We start from the raw sequence: 24464 nt of genomic DNA, 5'->3' as shown, positions 1-24464 counted from the left end.
ACATGGTTCCGAAAGCTGCAGACAGGCTCAGCTCATGCTAGAGGACCATCTCACATGTTACCAAGCACTCTGCCTCCAGGATTGTTAAGGGCTGCCTTAGGAGTGGCTGATAGGTACACATGTGTCTATATATAAGGTAGGTATAGGAATACTACACCTAAGCAAGGGGTGATTACACGACCTTGCCCCAGCTGAGGGATCAGCCAGTTGTGTCATAATGGAAGGCCAGGCCAGGGGTGGCACAATACATGCTGCAGCTCCTGGTAGGCCTAGGGTTCACCTATGCCCTGGGTACCTAAGGTACACTGTGCAGGGGCCAATAAGGTGATCCTATCCAATTGGGTTATGCACCTAAAGTGCATAGTATTAGTTTAGAGAGAGAACAGCTTGGCTGTGGGTCTGATTAGCAGGCCCACAGCCACATCTAAGTCGAAAACCAGTGAAGCAAAAGCAAAAAGTGGGGGTGAACATAGAAAGCAGACCCTACTCTCCTACAAGGTCTGCGACAACCACTGTGCTCCCATGACCCTCACGCACGACCTGCCCTTTGGGAGCTCCCGAACTTGTCCCAAAGTCCCCCTCTGCAGCCTGTTTCTAGGTGGCCCCCCTCTTTGTCTTTGGTGTAGCGCATAAGGCTGTCAAGCACCTGTGCATACGAACACTCCAGGGTAGTTAAACTCGAGCTGACGATGGTGTTTTGGACCTTCGGCCCCTAGCTCCTTCAGTCCTAATGGAGATCCCCTAAACACAAATGCAGGTACCTGTATGCAGTACATGTTTCTTTATTCGTAGGAAAGCATTATCGTGTAAAAACGCATTTGTGTGATAGTTTTACTTACCCATAAAAATTGATATCTCAAAGTACTTACTCAATTATGAATTTCTTGGTGTTAAAATAAATGTAAAAATACCTGTTATTTTTCTAACATTTGTCTCAAGTTTCTTCTTGAGTGTGTTCCTCATTTATTGACTCTGTGTGTTCAACAAATGCCTAACACTATCCTCTGATAAGCCTAAACTGCCATTAAAGAAATCATTTGGGATTATTAATTTAAGCCTTGTAAACCAATAAGGGTCGTCTAGACTTTCTACATAGTGTACCTCGTTTTGGTACACTACATGAAAAGCCAGCTTCCTACACCTCCCCTTCGAAACTACCCTTCATGCCACATTTCTTGCAATAGGCTGACAGAGGACCGCCTATCCCTTCTCCGCCAGGAAGTGCCGGCTCTTATGGATAAAGGAGCAATAAAGAGTGTTGATGCCAGAAGTGGGTCGTCGTTTCTAGTGCCCAAGAAGGACTGAGACCTATATCCTATCCACGACCTGTGCTCTCTCTAATTCTTCCTCAAGAGAGATATGTTCAAAATGCTCACTCTTACTCAGGTTCTAACTGCCCAGGAGACTGGATGGTAGCATTGGACTTGCAAAACTCATACGTCCACATTCTTGTCCTGTCTGCCCAGAAGCGTTACCTGTGGTTCACGGTGGGACACAAGCATTTTCAGTTTACTATGCTCCCCTTTGGCCTTATCGCCCCTCAGGTGTTCACCAAGGTGATGGCGGTGGTTGCAGCTCATCTGCGGAGATTAGGGGTTCCAGTCTTCTCCTATCTTGACAACTGGCTGTTGAAGTCAGACTTGCCCCTGGCTGTTGTCTCCCACCTCCAGACTACAGCAAATCTTCTGCACTCGGGGTACATTATCAATGTGCCGATGTCACAATTTACTCCCGCTCATCTGAGCCATTCTAGACACGGTACAGTTCCATATCTACCCTATAGCAGAGAGTCCAAAGCAGCTGGACTATAATCCTGATGTTTCAACCTCAGTCCTGGATGTTGGTAAAACTGACTCTGAGGCTGCTGGGCCTGATGGTTCCTGCATCCTGCTGGTGAAGCAAGCTTGTTGGGATATGCAACCTTTGCAGTGGGATCTGTACTCCCAATGGGCACAACATCAGGGGACTCTCTCTGATCTGGTCCAGATTTCAGGGAAGACTGTGAAAGAACTGCAGTAGTTGTTGACAAACTGCGATTGGACCAGTGGCAGACCCCTCTGCCTTCTCCACCTGGGCCGGACAGTGGTGATCGACTAATCACTTCTGGGTTGGGGTTGCCATCTAGGACAGGTGAAGATCAGAGGACCATAGTCTCCAACGGAATCTCAGCTTCACATTAACCTCCTGGGGCACAGGTTGATCCGCTTGTCAATGAAAACATCAAAGGAAGGTTGCTTTAGGTGTTCATGGACTACACCCCTACCATGTGGTATTGCAACAAACCGGGCGAAGTGAGGTTATGGACCCTGTACCAGGAGGCCCTACACCTCTGAACTAGACTGGAACAACAGGACATCTTCCTGGTTGTGCAGCACCTGGTAGGATCACTGAACATGAGGGCAGACAAACTCAGCAGTTGTTGCCTTGTGGATCACATATGGCATTAACTTCCAGGGGTGCGAATAGATCAAGCAGAGAACGTCTGCTTGATCTATTCGCCAACGCCGATAACTTGCACTGAGCGCTGGTGTTTCCTAAGCTTGCTTGTAGACTTGTTTCAGTTAGACTGGAATCTGGGTCTCCTGTACGCCTTTCAACCAATACCTCTCCTCCGTGTGTTCTCAAAAAGATCATGACCGATCGGGCCCACGTCATCTTAGTGGCACCGGACTCAGCTTGGAGAGTTTGGTACACACAAGCTAAGAAACAGCCTCCTGAGGGCTTGTGAGCCCATTCCACCAGGGCCGTGGCCACTACTAGTGTGTTAACATGCTGGGTACTTGTCTTGAACATCTTCCAGGTTGCTAAGTGGGCATCATTCCACACGTTCATAAAGCACTACTACTTGGACCTTTCAATTTTCCAGGATTTCCTGGTTTGAGCCAGTTTGCAGGCCCACCGGCGGTGGAGTATTGCTTTGGTATCTACTCTAAAGTGAGAAGTCTGCAGTTAGAAGTCTCTATCAGAAGAAAAAGTTACTAACCTTTGGTAAAGCTTTTTCTGACGGAGCCTCTATCTAACCGCAGATTCCTCAGTGATCTCCCCATTCTGCTAATTTGACTCTTCACCCTAACATTCTGTTAGATTCTGCACACTTGCTAAACAATCATCCTGTCATGGCGCTGACATAGTCAATATAGAAACTGAGGTCAGTGCACCAGGCTGGCGCCTGTATAGGCACTGTGAACGTCATGTCTGATGTGGAGCCGATTGATGCAACCTACCGGAGCACAGAGGTACTGGTGGGGAATCTGCAGTTGGTCATGTTGCATCCTACTCCCTGTTCAGCGTGTTCAACATGGCCTTCTGCTATGTGATGTACGGATTGTTTTCGTGGCCAAGTCATAGGCCAACCTTGCGACTAACTCCTGCTGCATGTAGCCGTCAGTCATGTACAGTCTTGATTTGCTTCAGATAACCAGCCTTTCATGTGGACAAGTGCCATCTATACATACAGTTTACAAGGTAAACTCAGTTATGCTATTTCCGCTATCATGCAACTCTGTCCATTAGTGCTAAGGTATTAGCAAATCAAAGCTTTCTTTTTGCCACATCTCCCCTTTCCCTTTGTCAGTTTTAGCTTTGATTCCCTAGTCAGATCTGTGTAAAACCTGGGCTATCTGTGCTGAGTTTAACAGAAAACTGAACATAAGTACCTGATGATTTTGTGTGGATATTTCAAAGGGCACCAGAGTTAACAGCAAATGGCTACTTATGTACAACCCCACTCCCCCAAATATGGCGCTCTTGATGGTGTGCATGAAACTCAACATAAAGAAACTATACATGCTAGGTGTCTGCCGAGAGTTGTGCATAGATTAGCCTCCCCGTGTGCACGCAGGTGGTTTCTTATAGCTCAGAGGTGCATTCACACAAACCCAGAATTGACTGGCCAGAGTGACATAAGCACCATGCAGCATGGATCCACAGCTTCGCTCCCAACTTTATATGTTTTCCAACTCCAAAATTGATCTCGACAGCATGCCAGGAAAGACGTCTCCCCGAACATGACAGGATTCAAACCTTCAATCAACAAAGAGGGGAACATAGGGCTTTTTGTAGAGGTCCAGCATACATGCCCTGTCAACCACTGAGAGAAGACCGTATGCAGTTCCTCAACAGAATGGATAGGAGGGAGGGAGGTCTAAAGGACACTGACCATGTGTTCAGTCAGTGTCACTGGAGAGGAGGAGGAAAGAAATTCCTCCTGTCGGAACGAGGGTCCTCACACACCCAGCCAGATAAGTGTCATGCTTCATCATATAGACCTGCTCCTCGTCTGGTCGGCTCTGCAATACCTGACGGGCACCCATAAAGGGGCTCTTTAGCGGAGATCTTTTGTTCCTTGCTGTTTGGTGCAGTGTTTGTGAGGGGCCTAGGTAGTGTTCCCCGTTTTACTTGCCTAGACCAACCTTCCCTGTTCAAATCCCATATTGTGATGATGGTCCTTAAGGGATCCACCAGTCTGTATCCCCTTACTCCTTTCGGTATGCCCAAATGGGACCTAAATCTAGTTCTGATGTTTTTGATGAGGTCTCTGTTAGAGAGTCATCACATTTGCCTGATGCTGTTGTCAACTATAAAAATGATCCTTTAGTGGCCAATATTTAGTTAAAGCAAATCGGTGAGTTGCAGACCTTAAGTGCCTGTCTGTCATGTACAACTTTTTTTCCTTCAAAAAGTAGTTACTCCTTTTCAATCCCCACTCCCTAATTCCACAAATTAGCAGCTGCATCTCCTTGACCCTAGGAGGGTGATCTGTATTTATCTCGATAACACTAGGGACATCCGATTGAACAACCAGATCCTTGTTAGTTACTGTGATAGGAATTGCAAACCTGCCTGTTGGATCATCCTCTGCATCAGAAGTACCGTCTGAGGGACTCTGGGCCCTATAATCCAGGGCCAACTCGTCGTCTTCTGCCATAGCATGAGGTGTCTCCATTGCAGAGATCCATAAGGCGGTGACATGAACGTCTCTGCACAGCTTTACTAAGCACTGTTAGGATTGCATTTTGTGTAGGGATGGGCACTTTTCCAGATATGTGCTGCAAGATTTCCTTTTCTAACCTGCCATCAGCCTTCCTCCTGGAATATATGGTTTGTGAATTTATTTAACAGATGAGGAACCTGCAAGTAGAAGAATTTATCAGAAGAAAAAGATACTTGCCTTTGATAGCAATCTTTCTAGTGGAAACTGTCTACCTGCAGATTCCTTACCGATCCTACACACTCCACCATTTGATGGATAGAAGTGCAGGAAAAATCTTAATATGGTTGCAATAGATTTGTCACTGCACTATAGCTGATTGATGTTGCTCGATCTGTTCGAAGGCTGAGAAAAACTGGATAGAAACTTACATTGTCTGAGGTCAAGTGCTAAATGACTTTGGTGACATCACAGGCATTTTTATCCTTTGCAGGGCTTTACTATCAAAGTGGTCCTAATGCAGGGGTTGAAGGATGCTGAAGAAGCTGTAGGAAGTTGAGGATGCAATGCAGTCGGCGGGGGTGTTGCTGCAACTACTCCCCCGTCCACGAAGGGGGTGAAGTGATCCTGGTCACATGGTCCACGTCCCTCGAATTCCTCTCAGTGCTGGCAAAAGTCTGTTTGCTCCAGAACTACTAATCACCCAGTATCTCGGTCACAGGTCAATCATTCCTGGATTGATAACTCCGCCTCTGTTTTCCCACCTGCACTCCGACACTCCCCGGCTCAGCGAACTCCGGTGCAAGATTTTGTGCCAGGTCCTGGTGGTACCTTGTGCTCCACAGTGGCAGGTGGTAGAGGTTGGGCTACCAACTTGCCCCAGCAGGCTTCTTCAGCGGTTGTCTCCCTGTGCTGCGAACAGGAGGCCAGTCAACTGGCACTTCGAGTCTCTTGGGTTTGGCTGAGTCCTGGAGACAATTTGTTCTTGAGCAGGACACAACGGGCACAGTACCTTTCCTTTGCTAGCCTCCGTGGTAAGCAGGTGCAGTCCGATAGTCTTCAAGCTGCAGATTCCTTACCTTAGAATTATCTCCAGACATCAGACTGGATCCTGAAAAGTTTGATGAGAAGTACACCTGCGCACCGGTAGGATGCCATCATTCGGCTCCGCGTTGTGTTGTCTGCGCCTGAAGTGACATGCATGGTGCCCATATAGGCGCCACCCAAGTATGCTGACGTTAGGTTTTTTTTTTTCCGTGCCGGTCAGTGCACATCCATAGAGAGCTACCCCCAGTCAAATTTTGACTGACCTTTTTTGACTTTTTGTTAGTCTTTTAGAGATTTTTCTCTTGGTGTGGCAGGATGTCCACTAGGAAGGCTGGCTTCAAGCCTGCGGAGCCTATCTGAAAGAAACATGTTAGTTATAGATTCCTTACCTTAGAATTACCCCCAGGTGTCAGACTGGATTCGGAAAGTTTTTTCGTCAGCAGTACCTCTGCGCGTCAGAAGGTGGTGTCGGTCGGCTCTGCGTCCGTCGTCGGCGTTGTGGATCCCAGGATGACGGTGTGGCAGCTACTTAGACGCCGCCCTCGTGCGCTGACATCAGTTCACTTTTTCCGCGCCAGCCAGCGCAGATCCGGGAAGAGCGGTACTTCATTCATTTTTTTACTACGTTTTTCTCAACTTTTGTGGACTTCTTGTTTCGAGTCTCCGACTCCGAACAGGTGCACGAGAGATGCCCGGTTTCAAGGCCTGCGGTTCCTGTAACCAACTGATGTCGGTGACGGATCCGCACCGCGTGTGCCTCTTTTGTCTGGAGCGCGACCACGACCCCAAGTCGTGCTCCGACTGCCGGTCGATGGCGCCGAAGGGTTTGCGGGAGCAGCCCCGAAAGCTGCTTGAGCACCGACAGTCGGCTCTGCACCGTTCGAGGTCTCGATCGAGAGGGAGGTCGAGGGACCAGTCGTGGAGTCACCACCATTCCGGTTCGAAATCATCAAAGTGTTCGCACTCGGGGCGGTTAAGTCGAAGCGTTAGAAGAAGTCGAAGAATCATAGTCGCTTCTTGTCGGTCGGCTGATCTGCGAAGGCACGCGGGTGGTGCCGGTGCCACTGCCGTGGGTCCGCACGCGGAGCCCGAAGGGTCGACTCAGAGTTTCCCTCCCTTTCTGGGACCCGGAGCGACCCACGCCCAGCTTCATGCGTTCTACAAGGCGATGCATGCCATCAATGGGTGGAAACCCCCCCCCCCCCCCCCCCCCCCCCCCTCCTCCCTGACGCGCCTTCGGGCCCTGCGGACTCGGTTGGGGGACCTAGGTCTTCGCTGCCAGCGGCTCCAGCCCCGGCGCCGTAGTCCCCCCTTGGATACAGGCCTGGATCCGTATCGTCGCTGGTTGACCTTGTTACACCTCTACCGGTGTCGCTCCTTATGGCACCGGTGCCGCCCCTTACGGCACCACTACCGCGTTCGGTGCCGGTCGGCCCCCCGGCCGGCGTCGACCCCGGCCTCCATCCTCACGTTTACACGGAGCCTGTTCACTCCTAGGGTCCCTTTTCAACAACTGTGGCACCCAGAAGAAGATGAGGAGGAGGACTGGAAGGGGTCAGGTCACCATTTGACTGACCAGTTAGATACTGAGCAGGACTGGAGAGAGGAACTGGGGGATGCCAGTGGTCTTGACACCTCTACTGACCATGGCATGTTGTCTCCTCCTACCGTGGCTACGGAGGAGGGAGCGTCACACTCAGTGGTGTTGCCTAGGGAGGCCAAGACTCTAAACCTAGAGCTTCCTATGGTGGCGGTCAGGACTAACCCCCTGACAGAGGTCCTTCAACCGGCTGCGAGCTCTTTGGAGCCCCTGCTGCCGTTTAATGAGGCCCTCACAGACGTCCTTTTGGGCACGTGGTCCAGGCCCAACACGAGGGCTCCCGTGGACAGTATGATTGCCCAACGCCACTGCCCGGCTCTGGGCGACCCCACTTACCTCTCCCAACACCCCAAACCTGAGAGCTTGGTAGTTCAAGCTTCCGCCTCCAAAAGCGACTTCCCTACCGCTCCACCGGAAAGGGAATCCAAGAAGCTGTACCACCTTGGCAAGAAAGTTTTCTCTAATGCCAGCTTAGGACTGCGGTGCGTAAACACCGCATGTCTCTTGGGCCATTATTCCCACTCAGTGTGGGATACGGTGGCGCAAGTGCTGCCTCAGTGTCCGGAGGAGGCCCGGGCAGTTCTCTCCCAGGCTGTTGCCGCCGGAAGAGATGCTGCAAAGTTTACAATGCGTTGTGGGCTGGACACCGCCGACTCTCTGGGCAGGACCATTTCAACGTCGGTAGCGCTTCGTCGCTACGCCTGGATGAGGTCCACTAGCTTTTCAGGGGATGTCCAGAACACCTTGATAGACATGCCCTTTGATGGCCGTCGTCTTTTTGGCGACAAAGCAGACAATGCCCTAGAGCGCTTCAAGGACTCACGGGCTATGGTCAAGTCCATGGGAATATCTACCCGTCTGGTGCAGTCTGCTTTTCGTGGCTGTGGAAGGGGTGCCCCGCTATGTCCCACCCAGGGCCACAGGCCGCAGCAAGTTACCCAACCTTCGTGCGGCCGTGGACGTAGAAACAACCGGCATGATTCTGGGGGCCAGTGTGTGGGCCAGTCCACAACCCCCCCTCTGCACCAGCCTCCAAACCCTCCTAGTCCGACCTTTCAGGCCCATTAAACACCAGTGGGCAGCAGGATTCGCCATCACCTCCACCACTGGCGCATCATCACGTCGGACAGGTGGGTTTTTGCAATTAGTCTGAAGGGGCTACTCTCTCCCCTTCGAGACTACCACTCCAGCTTTGCCACCGAGATACCACCGCTTGTAGGAGGATCATCTGGCCCTTCTCCAGCAGGAAGTTACGGCTCTCTTGGCCAAGGGAGCCATCGAGCGCGTTCCTGTCCCAGAAGTAGGCCGTTGTTGTTACTCCCACTACTTTCTGGTCCTCAAGAAGGACAAGGGCCTGCGTCTTACCTTGGATCTCAGGGACGTCAATTGCTTCCTCTGGAGGAAGTTGTTCAAGATGTTGACGCTTGCTCAGGTCTTCTCTGCCCTCGATCCGCAAGACTGGATGTTAGCATTGGACTTGCAGGACGCTTATTTTCACATCCCTGTCCTGCCGGCCCACCGGCGTTGCCTACAGTTCACGGTAGGCCGCGAGCACTTTCAGCTTACTGTGCTCCCCTTTGGCCTTACCAGCGCCCCTCGGGTGTTCACGAAAGGGATGGCGGTGGTCGCAGCACATCTGCGCAGATCAGGAGTTTTAGTCTTCCCCTATGTCGACGACTGGCTGTTGAAGGCAGGCTCGCCCCAGGCAGTCGTCTCCCACCTCCAGACTACGGCCGACCTCCTGCATTTGCTGGGGTTCTCCATCAATGTGCCGAAGATGCACCTGATTCCCTCTCAGAAGCTCCTCTTGATTGGAGCGGTTCTGGACACGACGCGGTTTCGGGTCTATCCTCCTGCACAGCGAGTCCGGGATATTCGGGCTATGATTCCGATCTTTCAGCCTCTATCCTGTATTTCGGTCAGAATGACAATGAGGCTGTTGGCCCTCATGGCCTCCTGCATCCTGCTGGTCGATCATGCCAGGTGGCATATACGGGCTCTGCAGTAGGACCTGCACTTCTAGTGGGCGCAGCATCAGGGGAATCTGTCCGATTGTGCCCATCAACTGCAGTGGTGGCTTACAAACCAGGATTGGGTCAGTGGCAGATCCCTCTCCCTTCCCCAACCAGACCAAACTGTGGTGATGGACGCATCCCTTCTTGGATGGGGCGGCCACATGGGAGAGGCAAAGATCAGAGGCCTCTGGTCTCTGGCGGAGTCCGGGCTTCACATCAACCTTCTGGAGTTCCAGGCAATTTGTCTTGCACTGTAGGCATTCCTTCCCTCTGTCCGGGGAAGAGTAGTGCAGGTGTTCACAGACAACACCACCGCCATGTGGTATTGCAACAAACAGGGCGGGGTGCGGTCGTGGACCCTATGTCAGGAGGCCCTCTGCCTCTGGACATGGCTGGAACATCAGGGCATGTCCTTGGTTGTTCAATACCTGGCCGGTTCTCTGAACGCCAGGGCAGACAAACTCAGCCGCAAGTGCATGATGGATCACGAATGGCGTCTTCACTCTGAGGTGGTGCAAGGTCTCTTTCAACAGTGGGGAGAGACTTGGTTAGATCTATTCGCCACCAAAGAGAACGCGCAATGACAGCAATTCTACACGTTGGAATTTCCAAGGCGGCACTCGCTCGGTGGCGCTTTTCATCTTGAGTGGAGTTGCGGTCTGTTTTACGCCTTTCCGCCTATACCACTTCTGCCCAGAGTGCTGAAGAAGATCAGGCGCGACCGGGCCCAAGTCATTCTTGTGGCTCCGGATTGGGCGCGAAGAGTCTGGTGTCTGGAGCTGCTCAACATGGCCATCGATCCTCCGATCAGACTGCCTCTTCGGGAGGATCTTCTGTTGCAGCAGCAGGGGACGGTTCTCCACCCGAACCTGTCCAGTCTCCACCTCCGTGTGTGGAGATTGAGCGGCAGCAGTTGACATCTTGTGACCTGCCTCCTGAAGTCTGTGATGTAATCTTGCCAGCCAGGCGTCCCTCCACTAAGATGGTATAGGCCTGTCGGTGGAACAATTTTGCGGCAGGGTGCACAGCAAAGACTGTGGATCCCCTTTCTGCCCCTCTTTCTGAGTACTCATGTTTTTTTCTCACTTTAGCCCAGCAGGGCTCTTCTCTGGGCACTATTAAGGGCTATCTTTCAGCCATCTCTGCCTTCCTTCGGTTGCCAGATCAGCCATCTCTTTTCAAGTCCCCGGTAGGTAACCGTATCCTAAAAGGCTTAACGCATCTTTTTCCTCCAATCCCCTTCGTTCTGCCTCAGTGGGACTTGAACCTTGTGCTAACCTATCTCTTGTGTGCTCCCTTTGAGCCACTGCATAACTGTCCTTTACGCCTTCTGACTCTTAAAACTGGTTTCCTGGTAGCCATCACTTCTGCTAGAAGAGTAAGTGAGCTCCAAGCTCTTGATTCAAAACCTCCTTTCCTATCCGTTCATCCGGACAAGGTGGTTCTCCGGACCCGTCCATCCTTCCTTCCTAAAGTGGTCACTGCCTTTAATGTCGGGCAAACCATTATTTTGCCCACCTTCTTTCTGCCTCCGCATCCTTCAAAGGAAAAAGAGAGTCTCCACCGTCTAGACCCAAAACATGTGCTCTCCTTCTCTCTGGATCGTACAAAATAGTTCCGGGTGGATGATCAACTTTTTGTCAATACGTGGGTGCAAAGAAGCGTTGGGCTGTACACAAACGCAGCACTTCTCGATGGGTCGTGTTGTGTATTAAGGCTTGTTACTCTCTAGCTGAAAAGGAGCCTCCAGTCGGGCTACGCGTTCACTCCACCAGGGCGACAGCAGCCACTACTGCCTTGGAAAGGGCAGGGCCTCTGAATGACATCTGTCAGGCAGCCACGTTGGCATCACTGCACACGTTCATCAAACAATACTGCCTGGACAGCCAAGTCCGGAGAGACTGCTTCTTTGGCCGTTCTGTTCTCCAGGATTTTCTGGTGTGATCTTGGTTCGCAGACCCACCACCGGGGTTGGTATTGCTGGGGTATCTATTCTAAGGTAAGGAATCTATAACTTGCATGTTTCTTTCAGATGCAAAAGTTACTTACCCTCAGTAATGATATATCTGTAAGAAACATTAGTTAGTTATAGATTTCTTACCGCCCCACTCATCCTCCCCGTTCTGTGAACTGATTTCTAGGGTTAAGGACATCCTTTCAGGGCCCTAGTTTTGTGCACCAATGGTCAGTGTCTTGCATGGCTCTGCGTTTCTGGCGCGGAAAGTCGTGTACAGAACTGACGTCAGCACGTGAGGGCGGTGTCTAAGTAGCTGCCGCGACGTCATCCAGAAAACAATGGATGCGGAGCTGACCTACGCCACCTTCCGACGCGCAGAGGTACTGCTGACGAAAAAACTTTCCGGATCCAGTCTGATGCCTGGGGGTAATTCTAAGGTAAGGAATCTATAACTAACTATGGTTTCTTACAGATATATCGTTACCGAAGGTAAGTAACTTGTGTGTCAGCGACAGATGTGGGTGACAAACTCTCAACTCATTTACCTCAAGCGCGACCATGACTTGACGACCTGCGTCGACTGCCGTGCCATGCACCCCAAGGCCTTAAGGGAGCGCTCTCTCAAGCTCCTTGCCACCCAATGTGCAACACCCTTGGTCTCGGTTGAGAGGAAGATACCAGGATTGGTTGCAGAGACCAAGAACCATCGTCGCACTACAAGTCGTCCGGTAAGTCCCACAAGCGCAAAATGAGTAAGAAGTCTAAGAGGGTTTCGACTCGCACCATCCATCTAAGTCATCCGATAAGATAAGGGAGTGTCGTCATTTCAGTGCTGGCTCTGCGGTTGAGCCTGAGCCGGCTCTGCACCACCGGGAGTTTCTGGGAGCCAGAGTGATCTGCCTAATTCCATGAGTTTTATGAAGCCATGTACCTCATATTTGGGCACCCCGTTCCCGCTAGTTTGTCTTTGGGCCCTGCGGGTTCCAGAGGGGTCCCCACTGGTTCTCTGCCGGTGGCTCCTGCCCTGGCTCCAGTCGTGCCCCTTGGATCCATGGAAGAATCTGGACCAGTGCCAGTCATACTACCTCGACCTTCTCCGGCCCTATTCAAGTTCTCTCTGTGCCAACAGAACCAACCCCATTCTCATCCTCTATTCCGACATGGAGCCAGAGGGGCGTTATCTAGGGCCAACTGGAACCATTCCTTCCTGGCCGGAGCCCAAGCACTATGCTTATGGGCTGGGACTCGGGGAGGATTAGAAGGGGTCACAGGACCCTGAAGAATACCAGTCCCTAGACCCCAAAATGGACTAGTGTGAGGAATTGGCAAGTCCATGATATTCAGCCTATGATACGGATGTTTCAACCTCTATCCTTGATTTCGGTGAGACTGACTCTGAGGCTGCTGGTCCTCATGGTGCCCTGCATCCTGCTGGTGGCACATGCTCGCTTGCATATGCGGGCTCTGCAGTGGGACCTTAAGTTCCAGTGGGCGCAGCATCAGGGGAATCTCTCTGACATTGGCCAGATGTCGAAGGGAACTACAAACGACCTACAAAAGACCTTCAGGTGGTGGCTTACGAGCTGCAGTTGGGTCAGCGTCCAACTCCTCTTCCTCCCCCAAACACATCTGATGGCGGTGACAGCTTAATCGCTCCTGGGATGCGAACGCCAACTTGGAGAGGCGAAGAAGAGAGGACTCTGGTCTCCTGCAGAATCCAGACTCTACATCAACCAGTTGGAGGGTAGAAAGGCTTTCAATGCCAACTTGATCATTTGTAGCTCCATCAAGGAAAGCCTAGTGCAGGTTTTCATGGACAACACCACCGCCATGTGGTACAGCAACAAACCGCGTGGTGGTGTTCTGGACCCGTTGTCAAGAGGCCCTGTATCTCTGGACATGGCTGGAATGTCAGGTGCCTAGCAGATCATGAATGGTGTCTCTATCCGTAGGTGGTGCAGGGTCTCTTTCAGCAGTGGGGAGAGCCATGGTTAGATCTGTACACCACCACTGAGAACGAGCAATGTCAGCAGTGCTGCGTGCTGGAGTTTCCAAACTGCCTTGCTTTACACCATTACACATCATACCACTCCTGCCCAGTGATCAAGAAGATCAGGAACAACCGAGCCCAAGTCATCCTCGTGGCTCCGATTGGGCACGGAGTGTTGGGTATCCTCAGCTGTTGAGCATGGCCATTGGTTCTCTGATAAGGCTGCCCCTTGGGGAGGATCTTCTGTTGCAGCAGCAGGGATAGAGTTCTCTACCCAAACATTTAACACTTCACTTTATTGCGTGGAGTTTAAGCAGCAATAGTTAACAGCTTTTGGCCTTCCTCTTGAAGTTTGTAAATTTATCTCGGCAGCCAGGCGTCTTCCCACCAAGAAGGTATACACCTGCCATTGGGGAAAATTTGTGGCATGGTTTACAGAAAGACAGATCAATCCCCTTTCTTCACCCCTTTCTGTTGTTCTCCTTTTTATCCTTTCTAGGGCTCTCTTTATGCTATTTCTTCTTTTTTGTGGTTGCCTGACCAGCCATCCCTCTTCTTGAAAGGTTTGCAACATTTGTTTCTACCTTTCCCTTTCATTATGCCCAGTGGGTCTTCAATCTCGTCCTCACTTTTCGTATGTGTGCTCCTTTTGAGCTTTTGCACAATTGTTCACTCGGGCTCCTTTCCATAAAAACAGCCTTTCTTGTGGCTATATCATCTGCCCAGAAGATCAGTGAGCTTCAGGCCTCATCACCAAAGCCTCCATATCTGAATGTCATCCAGACAAGATAATTCTGCCAAAAGTGGTCACCCTGTTCCATGTAGGCCAGTCCATCACCCTGCCTACTTTTAACGCTCTGCCACATCCCTCCTTGGAAGAGGAGCGACTTCACCGGCAGGACCCAAAGAGACTGCACACGAGAGTTCCAGGTAGACGACCAACTCTTTGTGGAGTATGTCGGAGGGAAGAAAGGATGTGCTGGGCAGAAGCGGACCATCTCCTGATGGATCGTGCTCGGTATCAAGATCTTCCACGCTTTGCATGCTTACTCCACTAGAGCAAAAGCTCCAACCACTGCATTAGTTTGCGTTGTTCCGGACCTGGACATCCGCCAGGTAGTGATAAGGACATTCTTGCACACATTCACAAAGCATTACTACCTGGACCGTCTGGTCCACTGATATGAGCAGTTTGTCCTTTCAGGTCTTCAGGACTTCCTTGTATGAATTTGGTCCACAGACCCATCTCAGGGAATGGTATTGCTTGGGTATCTATTCTGAGGTAAGGAATCTGCGGCTTGAAGTCTCTATCAAATGAACAAATTACTTACCTTTGGTAACACCTTATCTGGTAGAGACTATCTGGCTGCAGATTCCTTACTAACCCACCGGTCTCTTCACTCTGCAAATGCATTTCTAGAGGCAGGGCTGTTCTAATTTTTCCAAGCCAGTGGTCAATGTTCTTCCTGGCTCTGCGCTCCTGGCATGGAAAGTCATAAAAACAAACTAGTTTCCGCATATGATGTGGTGTCTATATAGGCACCACACACATCACTTCTGGCAAGGATGGCTCCGACGCCACGCAGAGCAGAAAAACGCCACCTACTGGTGCACAAGGATACTGCTCACGATAAAATTCCGGATCAAGTCTGACGCTTGGGGATAATTCTAAGGTATGGAATCTGTGGCTACATATAGTCTCTATGAGATAAGGTGTTAACAAAGGTAAGTAACTTACTCTTCTAGACGGAGGAGAGACTGTCGCCCTCTTTCTGCTAGACCTCTCGGCCGCATTCAACAAAGTGTCACACTCCAGCCTCATCAAAAGATTACACGCTACAGGCATCCAAGGTCCAGCTATCAAATGGATATGCACCTCACAGCGAGTCAGACTCTGATCCTCCTACATATCAAAGCCGAAGGACCTGATCTGCAGAGTCCCTCAAGAATCATCCCTCAGCCCCACCCTGTTGAACATTTACATGCCAGATCTCGTCAGATCTCACGCATTTCCATCTCCTATGCCGATGGCACCAAGCTCATCCTCTCAATGTCAGACAAGTCCCCCACAACCAGACCCAATTTCACCAAATACCTGATATGCATAGCAAAACAGCTTACAAACAACTGTATTAAAATTAGCATGGACAAGACTGAAGTGCTGATCTTCTGGCACAAGATCTCCTTGGGACTCCACCTGGTAGCTATTAGAGCTTGGTCCAACACCATCACCCTCTAGCCCCGCATGTAACCTAGGATTCACTCAACAAGCCTGCACAGGTGAACTAAGTCAGCCCCTCCAACTTCCACATACTACGCATTCTCAAAAAAGATTTCAGATGGATTACCAGAAGTATCACCGCGCAAGACCTAGTCACCAGCAGACTTGACTATATCAATGCACTCTATGCGGGAATCCCCAATTACCTCCTTCACCATCATCACACCATCCAGAACACCACTGCTAGACGAATCCTTGATCTCCCATGGCACACCCACATCATGCCTCACATCACAGATCTTCACTGACTGCTGATACACAAACGCTGCCAGTTCGAACTCCTCAGACACACATACAAGGTACTGCCCAACATTGGGCCAGCCTACCTCAACTGCTGCCTCCACTTCCACCAGACACCTGTGCTCTGCTTCACTTTCGCACACACCCGTCCCTTCCACAAAAGCAGAACAGGAGCCCTAGCCTTCTCCTACCTCACACCCAAAAATTAGAACACCCTCCCTCTACAATTCTGGAATTCTGGAAGAAGTTAAAGACCAGGTTATTCAACTAACACCCAGCAGACAACCTTCTCATCTGCTCCATGGCCTAGGTAACACCCTTTGTATGAGAAGTCGTGCTTTATAAATCCAGATAACATAATGTATTTGTAAAACGCATGTACACCCAAAGGGCATTTTGATGCTTAAATAAAAGATGTTTTTTGTTACCCTATTCATTACTATTTTTAAAATTACTATTCACTCTTATTCTCGTTCTGTTTTACTACTAGATTTCAATAGACACACTAATGCTATCTTTCTTTTACCGTATTTTCCTATAGTTGCTTTGTAAATGGTTCTTAGTTGAAAAGTTTAGTCATTTGGGAAGTCTCTGGAAGACAGGAGTGGCATGTGTAGCCGTAGTGGCTAATGCTGAAATTGGTATCACCTTTTGCGCATGATTTACTCATTGAAAATGGCGTATTTAATTACAGAGATATTGACATGAATAATCCTTCAGGTTGTATTGTCTATAAATGGTTTTGCCACATTGTCCTGCTTACATCTTTAATGCTGTAGTTACCATGGCAGTAAATGAAACTTTGAAGTTCTTACTTGGTTCTACAGGCTACTATGTTATAAAATCATTCCATACTCTTCCTTCTGATGCAGATGAGTATGCAGAATTGAAGATACATGCTGTGAAGAAATACTGTTAAATGTAAATAACTGTTGACAGTGCAGTGTAATTAGGCTTATTAGCCTCTAAGTTGAGAACAAATTTGTATACTCAATTAATGTGATCTGTGTTTGTCTCTTTTTGTCAGATACGACAGTGACAGTAAACACCGCAAATTAGATGATCACAGGAGTAGACCTCACAGACCAGGCCATGAAGGAAGCTTGAAAGACACCAGATCCCATCCTGATCACCGTTCCCATTCAGACCATCGATTACTGTCAGACCACCGACCTGGCTCTGACCACCGACCTGGCTCTGACCACCGACCCGCCTCTGACCACCGACCCGCCTCTGACCACCGACCCGCCTCTGACCACCGACCCGCCTCTGACCACCGACCCGCCTCTGACCACCGACCCGCCTCTGACCACCGACCCGCCTCTGACCACCGACCCGCCTCTGATCACCGACCCACCTCTGACCACCGATCTGGCTCCGATTACATTCATCATAAATCTTCCAGGGATTATCGGTACCACTCAGATTGGCAGATGGACCACAGAGCATCTAACCGTGACCCTAGGTTACCTCTGGAGCAGAGGCCACCTTATGGGTCACGATCTCCCTTGGGGCACAGATCTCCATTTGAATACTCATCTGATCATAAAGGTACACCAGAACATATATGGAGTAGCCGCAAAACATAACAAAGACTGACATTTTATCTGGACCTTTATTTAGCCATATTCAGTAAACCAACCAAGTAATTGCCTTACATGACTTGAAAGATATGAACTGGATCTGCTCTCTGCAGCGGCGTTGTTTCTTCTTTCCAGGATGCAAGGTCTACTATCCCATCAGAAGAAAAACATATTTTTGTATTTAAGATTTATGCTGCACTGTGCTGCAAATATTGTGGCATTTTTTTTAAGAAATGAAAAATGTTTACTATCGCAGAGACCTCAACACTGCCCCGTTAAGACTGGACCTGACCATAAACCTATTTAACTGAACTTAGTTTAGCTTTCGTTTGTAAATGAACATTATACACTGACTTATGATCATGTTTCAGGAAGGATTGACAAGATTGTTTTTTCAAGGTGAAAGAACTCTCAAGAACTGTGTTCACTTTCCAAAGCTACTTGTTTACATTGTACACTGCGACCACCTTACCGCTTTCCATCACAAGCTTGAATATTTAAATTCCATACATACAGCTGTAAAATAGCCAGGACGTGCTGTTATGATCAATTGTAATACTTTTTTTTTTTTTTAAACAAATCTGCTGTAAATTATTGTAAATTAATTAAATGAGCTTTCTTGCTTTCTCAGGCTTCTTTGACTGTTCCTTTTCCCACCTACTCAGGCCTTTTTGTCGAAAATGGCAAAAGAAATCAGTGTGTTATATGTTCAAATTGTCTTTATAGAATCATTGTTACAGCTGTACAGATGTGGAAAGGGAGCATTTTATTTTATTCATATGTCCTCCAGTGCACATATTAGAATATTTCATTTGATGTATTCCATTTTTGTTTAAACGATGTCCATGCTGGAATTGTTTTAGCAACTATATGCGACTGTGTAATCTGAATGATTATACAAGTAGACTCTGTTTAAGATTTAATGGGTCTTGTTGGAAAGGAAGTTCTTTTAGCAATTCTTTATTTAAAATTGCCAAACTATTTTGTGAATCCACCTGTTTTATCTTATCTAATATGGGCAATAATAGCTAGTGCACTATGCAGCTACGGTTTAATTGACAAAACGTATTAACATGCTGTTGAAATACACTGTATATAGATACTTCTCTATGTGAAAAATTAAATCTAAACAAAATGTATTGGAATTCTTGCAGTTTTATGCAGATATTTTCTTTGGTCTAAAGCAAATTCCCTGGGGTTTAACATTGTTTTAAAACATTTAGTATTATAGGAATTTGTATTTTAAAAATATTGTAAAATTCCATTCATCTTGAAAATAAGTAATTTATGGTTTCAATATGTAATTGAAATGACAAAGATAATGTACAATTTTAAATACTATAATTAGTTTACTGTATGAAATGATTCAGATAAAAAAACAAGGTACAAACAGACTTCCTTCGTTGTAGTACAAACTGTGGTTATTAGTTTGCATGATACACAATGCATTGTATTCTATAATAGCATTTATATAACACTTCTTACTCCCCTGATGAGGCAGTGAGGTGCTCTGATTTGCATTAGGTTCCTGGTGCCCTTTTGAACTGCATGCTTTATGGTGTTGGATGTAGTTTGGCCTGTATTGATGGGGTTGGGTGAGTATTGTGAAGTTCACAGATATGATTTAAACGTGGTGCAGTGAATGTTTCTGCACATGAAGTGTTGGGAAGAGTGAAAGTAGATAAATCTGCACAGACCTGCCCTTTCAGGAGTGGTTGGTATTCTAAAGTGGAGACTATCATAGAATGCAGAAGAAGTACTAGACCTTATCCTACCAACTATCAAAGTAAATACCAACATCCTTTCAGAGGTCCTATACCAACGACATACGTCTCAAGAGTCTCTCCTACATTTGAATGAAGCTCTAACAGATAAACTCTGCCTTCTCTCGCAGGGGATATCCATATATAGTCATAAGCGGTGAATAGTCCCGCCCATGCTCGGGGACCCCGGAGCAGAGAGATAGATAGATACAGATATCTGAAAGAGACACGTTAGTGATAGATTCTAGAATATCCCCAGAGGTCAGACTGAATCCGGAAAGTTTCCGCCAGAAGTACCCCTGTGTGTCGGAAGGTGGCGTCGTGCGGCTCCGCGTCTGTCGCTGCCGTCCTAAGCACCGAGATGACGTCATGGAGACTACTTAGGCGCCACCCATGCGCGCTGACGTTAGTTGTTTGTTTTTCCGCGCCAGCAAGCGCAGATCCGGTTAGAGCACGTAACCTAGTCACTTTTTGACTAAACTTTTGAGACTTTTTGTCTTCCATTTTTGAGTCTTGGACTCCTGGTGCCACGTAGGGATGCCTGGATTTAAATCCTGCGGGGCCTGTCACCGTACGATGTCAGTGGCCGACCCCGATTGCGTCTGTCTCTACTGTCTGGAGCGCGACCATGACTCCGGTCATGTTCCGACTGTCTGGCCATGGCTCCTACGGCCTTGCGGGAGCAGTCCAGTAAGCTACTGGAGGCCCGGCAGTCGTCTCCGCGCCGTTCGAGATCCAGGGGTCGCTCGAGAAATCGCTCGCGGAGCCCTCATCATCGCTCCCCGGGGTCGGAGTCTTCCCACTCGGAATCGGGTAAGAGACATCATAAGAATTCTAAGAAGCGTTTCTGCTCTCCGACGTCCCCTCCTCTCTGGACGAGGGGGCCGAGGGTACCAATCCCGCGGCTCCTTTTGAGCCTGCGAGTCCCACGGCCTACCCACCTTATCCGGGTCCGTTGGCGACTCCTGCCCCGGCGCAAGATTTTCTTGCAGCCATGGACCGCCTCTTCAGGCCTCAGGCTCCCGCCGGCGCGCCTTAGGGCCTGTGGTCTCAGTTGAGGGCCCGCCGGTGCCGCAGGGTCCTCCGCCGACCGCGGCTCTGATCCCAGCGCCGCAGTGCGTTGCGTTCCTTCCACCACCGCCCTTTCCCGGACAATTTTGCTCCTGGTTGGGACCCTAATTGGGACACGGAGACGGACCGGCGTTGACCGGAGCCGTTCCCGGCATCGTTCGACCATTTGTATTCCCCTGTCCCACCCCACGACCACCGCAGACTGTTCCACGGGCAGTGGAGGAAGGGTACGACTGGAAGGGGTCCGAGGACCCCCTCGCACAGCAGTGCGGCTCAGATCAGGAATGGACAGAAGAGCTAGAGGATGCCAGTGGCCTCGACCTCTACTCTGACCCTGGTTTTCTTTCTTTCTCCTGCTGTGGCTATGGAGGAGGGCGCCACATACACTGTGGTGCTCCATAGAGCAGCTGAGGCCTTGACCTGCCTACAGTGACCCTCAAGACTAATCTCCTCACCGAAGTACTTCAGCCAGCGACAAGCTCTTCGGAGCCCCTGCTATTGTTCAATGAGGCATTAATTGATGTCTTGATGGGCACCTGGTCTAGACCGGCCACAGGGGTTCCCGTGGATAAGAATGTGGCCCGGCACCATCACCCGGCCCCGGGTGACCCTGCTTTTGTGTCCACCCTCCCAACCCCAGAGAGCCTGGTCATCCAGGCCTCCACTTCCCAAAGCATATTCCCTACCACTCCGCCGGATAAGGAATCCAAAAAGCTGAAACAGTTCGGCAAGAAACTGTTTTCATCTGCCAGCTTAGGGCTGCGGTCAGTGAACACTGTATGCCTCTTGGGCCGCTATTCCCATGCTGTGTGGGACACGATTGTGCAGGTGCTGCCTCAGTGTCCGGAGGAGGCTCGGACAGTGCTTTCCCAAGCTGTTTCTGAGGGGAAAGATGCAGCAAAGTTCACCATTAGGTGTGGACTAGACATCGCGGACTCACTGGGTAGGGCAATCTCCACGACGGTGGCCCTCCGTCGCCACGCCTGGTTGCGGTCCACTGGTTTTTCGGGGGATGTTTAATGTTCTCTTATGGACATGCCCTTTGATGGTACTCACCTATTTGGCGATAAGGCAGATAGTGTGCTGGAGCATTTTAAGGACTCTCGTGCTACGGCCAAGTCCTTAGGTCTCTCCACCACGCGCCAGCCACGTCTGCTTTTCGATCCGTTCGTGGTCACGGTTTGGGGCGCCCGACACGTTCGTTCAGCCAGAAGCCTGCGCAGAACCAACCTCTGCGTGACACGGACGTGGTTCCCGCCGACGTGGGGCAGGGGGCCAGCGTGTGGGTCAGTCCACCTCCGCTCCTGCAGCTTACGCCTCAAAGCCTTCCTAGTCCGAGCGTTCCGTTACCTCAGACAGGTGGGTGCTGCAAATCGTCTGAAGGGGCTACTCCCTCCCCTTTGAGACTACACCTCTAGCCATGCCACCTCTTTTTCAACGCATGTCAGGGGACCCTTTTGCGCTTCTCCAGCAGGTAGTCGCGGCCCTCTTGGCCATGGGGGCCACCACAGTGGTGAGTGGTGACTGATGCCTCCCTCCTGGGATGGGGAGGCCACATGGGAGAGGTTGGAGATCAGGGGCCTCTGGTCTACGGCGGAGTCCCGGCTCCATATCAACCTTTTGGAGCTTCAGGAGATCCAACTTGCACTGAAAGCATTCCTTCCCTCTGTCCGGGGAAGTGTAGTGCAGGTGTTCACGGACAACACTACCGCCATGTGGTATTGCAGCAAACAGGGAGGGGTGGGGTCGTGGACCCTATATCTGAAAGAAACACATTAGTTAGATTCCTCACCTTGGAATATCCCCAGGCATCAGGCTGGATCCGGAAAGATTTTTCGGCAGCAATACCCTTTCGCGTCGCTAGGCGTCGTCTGCGGCTCCACGTCCATCGTCTGCATCGTCTGCCGAGATGACGTCGTCGGAGTACTTAGACGCCGCCCTCGCGTGCTGAGGTCAGTTCTTCTTTTTTCCACGCCAGACAGCGCCGATCCAGGAAGAGCATACCCTTTTAGTCATTTTTTGACTAAACTTTTTGGACTCTTTTGGTCATATTCTCGTCTACTCGACTCTGGTGCCGGTAGGATGCCTAGTTTTAAACCTTGTGACTCCTGTCACCGACTGATGTCTGTTACGGACCACCACCGCCGGAGCCTCTACTGCCTTGGGGCCGACCACGATGCCGAATCGGGCCTCGACTGCCGGGCCTTGACTTCGAAGGCTAGGCGGGAGCGGTCCCGCAAGCTACTTGAGCTCCGGCAGTCGGCTCCGCGCCGTTCACGGTCCCGGTCGAGGGTGAGGTCTAGGGACCGGTCGCGGAGCCGCAGCCATCACCACTCGTCTGGTTCCAAGTCTTCGGGTAAGTCGAAGCATAGTAAGAAGTCCAAGAGGCGACATCGCTCTTCGGGCTCCCCTCGCTGGTCGAGCAACTCGGCTGAGGGTTCGGGTGGTACCACCCACGCGGCTCCGTCGGAGCCGCAGGAGTCACGTCCGTCCGGCGCCGGTCGACCTCACGACCCCTCCGCCGGCGCCGACTCCGGTGCCACCACCGGCGCCGCCTTCAGACGACGCCGTTCCCCGGTTCAGTCCCTGTCAGGGCCCGACGTTGGGTGGCAATTTCATCTCCCGCCCGGCTCCGATCATTCCACCTGTCCACCAGGAATCGGATGACGGTGACGGCTGAAGGGGTCTAATGACCCTCTGGCCCGGCAGGGCCAGTTATCACAGGACTGGGCAGACGAGCTGGGAGATGCCAGTGGTCTTGATACCTCCCCTGACACTGGCTTCATCTCTCCTCCGACCGTGGCTTCGGAGGAAGGTGCTGCATTTTCCGTGGTGCTGCGCAAGGCGGCCGAAGCCCTTGGGCTGGAGCTACCTGCTGTGGCCGTGTGGACTAACCTCACAGAAGTGCTCCAACCGTCAGCAAGCTCCTCGGAGCCTCTGCTGCAGTTTAATGAAGCACTAGTGGATGTTCTGAAGGGCACCTGGTCCAAGCCCTCCACAGTACCTCCTGTGGACCGGAACGTAGCCCGGCGCCACCGCCCTGCACCGGGCGACCCCAGTTTTCTGTCCATGCACCCCACGGTTATCCAGGCCTCTACCTCCTAGACCTCCTTCCCATCCGCTCCCCCGGATCAGGAATCCAAGAGACTAGAACAGTTTGGTAAGAAGCTGATCTCCTCTCTTAGTTTGGGATTGCGGTCTATTAACACCGCTTGTCTCTTGGACCGTTACTCCCACTCCCTGTGGGATACTGTGGAGGACGTGCTGCCCCAGTGTTCGGAGGAGGCCCTGAAACGGCTCGCCCCCAGGCTCTTGCCGAGGGGCGGGATGCAGCGCGGCATGCAGTCCAATGTGGACTGGACACTACGGACTCGCTGGGTAGGGCAATGTCTACCACGGTGGCGCTTCGTCGCCACGCCTGGCTGCGGTCCACGAGTTTTTCAGGGGATGGCCAGAGCACCCTCATGGACATGCCCTTCGATGGCAGTCGCCTTTTTTTCGACAAAGCAGATAGTGCGCTGGAACGCTTTAAGGACTCCAGGGCTACGGCTAAGTCCTTGGGCCTCTCGGCCCCGCGCCCGCAAGCTTCCGTTTTTCGCCCCTTTCGTGGCCAAGGAAGGGGCGCCCCCTCGCGTCCGCCCAGCCACAGGCCGCAGGACCAACCTCCACGCGGTCGCAAACGTGGATTCTGCTGAGGCAGTACAGGGGGACAACGTGCCGGTCCGTCCACATCTACCCCAGCAGCATCCGCCTCAAAGCCCTCCTAGTCCGTGCTTTCAGGCCCATTCCACGCCAGTGGGAGGCAGAGTTCACCATCACCTGCTCCACTGGCGTTCCATCACGTCGGACAGGTGGGTGCTGCAAATCGTCCGAAGGGGCCACTCCCTCTCCTTCGAGGCGACCCCTCAAGCCATGCCACTGCAGTGCCACCGAATTTCGGGGATCACTTGCAACTTCTGCAAGAGGAAGTTACGGCCCTCTTGGCCA

General features: G+C 50.8%; 1 protein-coding gene across 3 annotated transcripts in view; it reads left to right on the top strand.

Moving 5' to 3' along the window:
* Nucleotides 1–18269, top strand: part of CHD1 (chromodomain helicase DNA binding protein 1) — a 1484343-nt gene extending 1466074 nt beyond the window's left edge. For all 3 annotated transcript variants that reach the window (XM_085632544.1, XM_085632543.1, XM_085632545.1), the window contains one exon: nucleotides 17088–18269. In XM_085632544.1, the coding sequence (XP_085488670.1) occupies nucleotides 17088–17649 (562 nt within the window). In that variant the 3' untranslated portion in view covers nucleotides 17650–18269. The remainder of the gene's footprint in view (nucleotides 1–17087) is intronic.
* The last annotated feature ends 6195 nt before the right edge of the window (nucleotides 18270–24464 follow it).

Source organism: Triturus cristatus, chromosome 2_1 (assembly GCF_964204655.1).
Source record: "Triturus cristatus chromosome 2_1, aTriCri1.1, whole genome shotgun sequence".
Classification (NCBI taxonomy): domain Eukaryota; kingdom Metazoa; phylum Chordata; class Amphibia; order Caudata; family Salamandridae; genus Triturus; species Triturus cristatus.
Note: the sequence above shows the minus strand (reverse complement) of the source record. Positions and strands in the feature narration are given on the sequence as shown.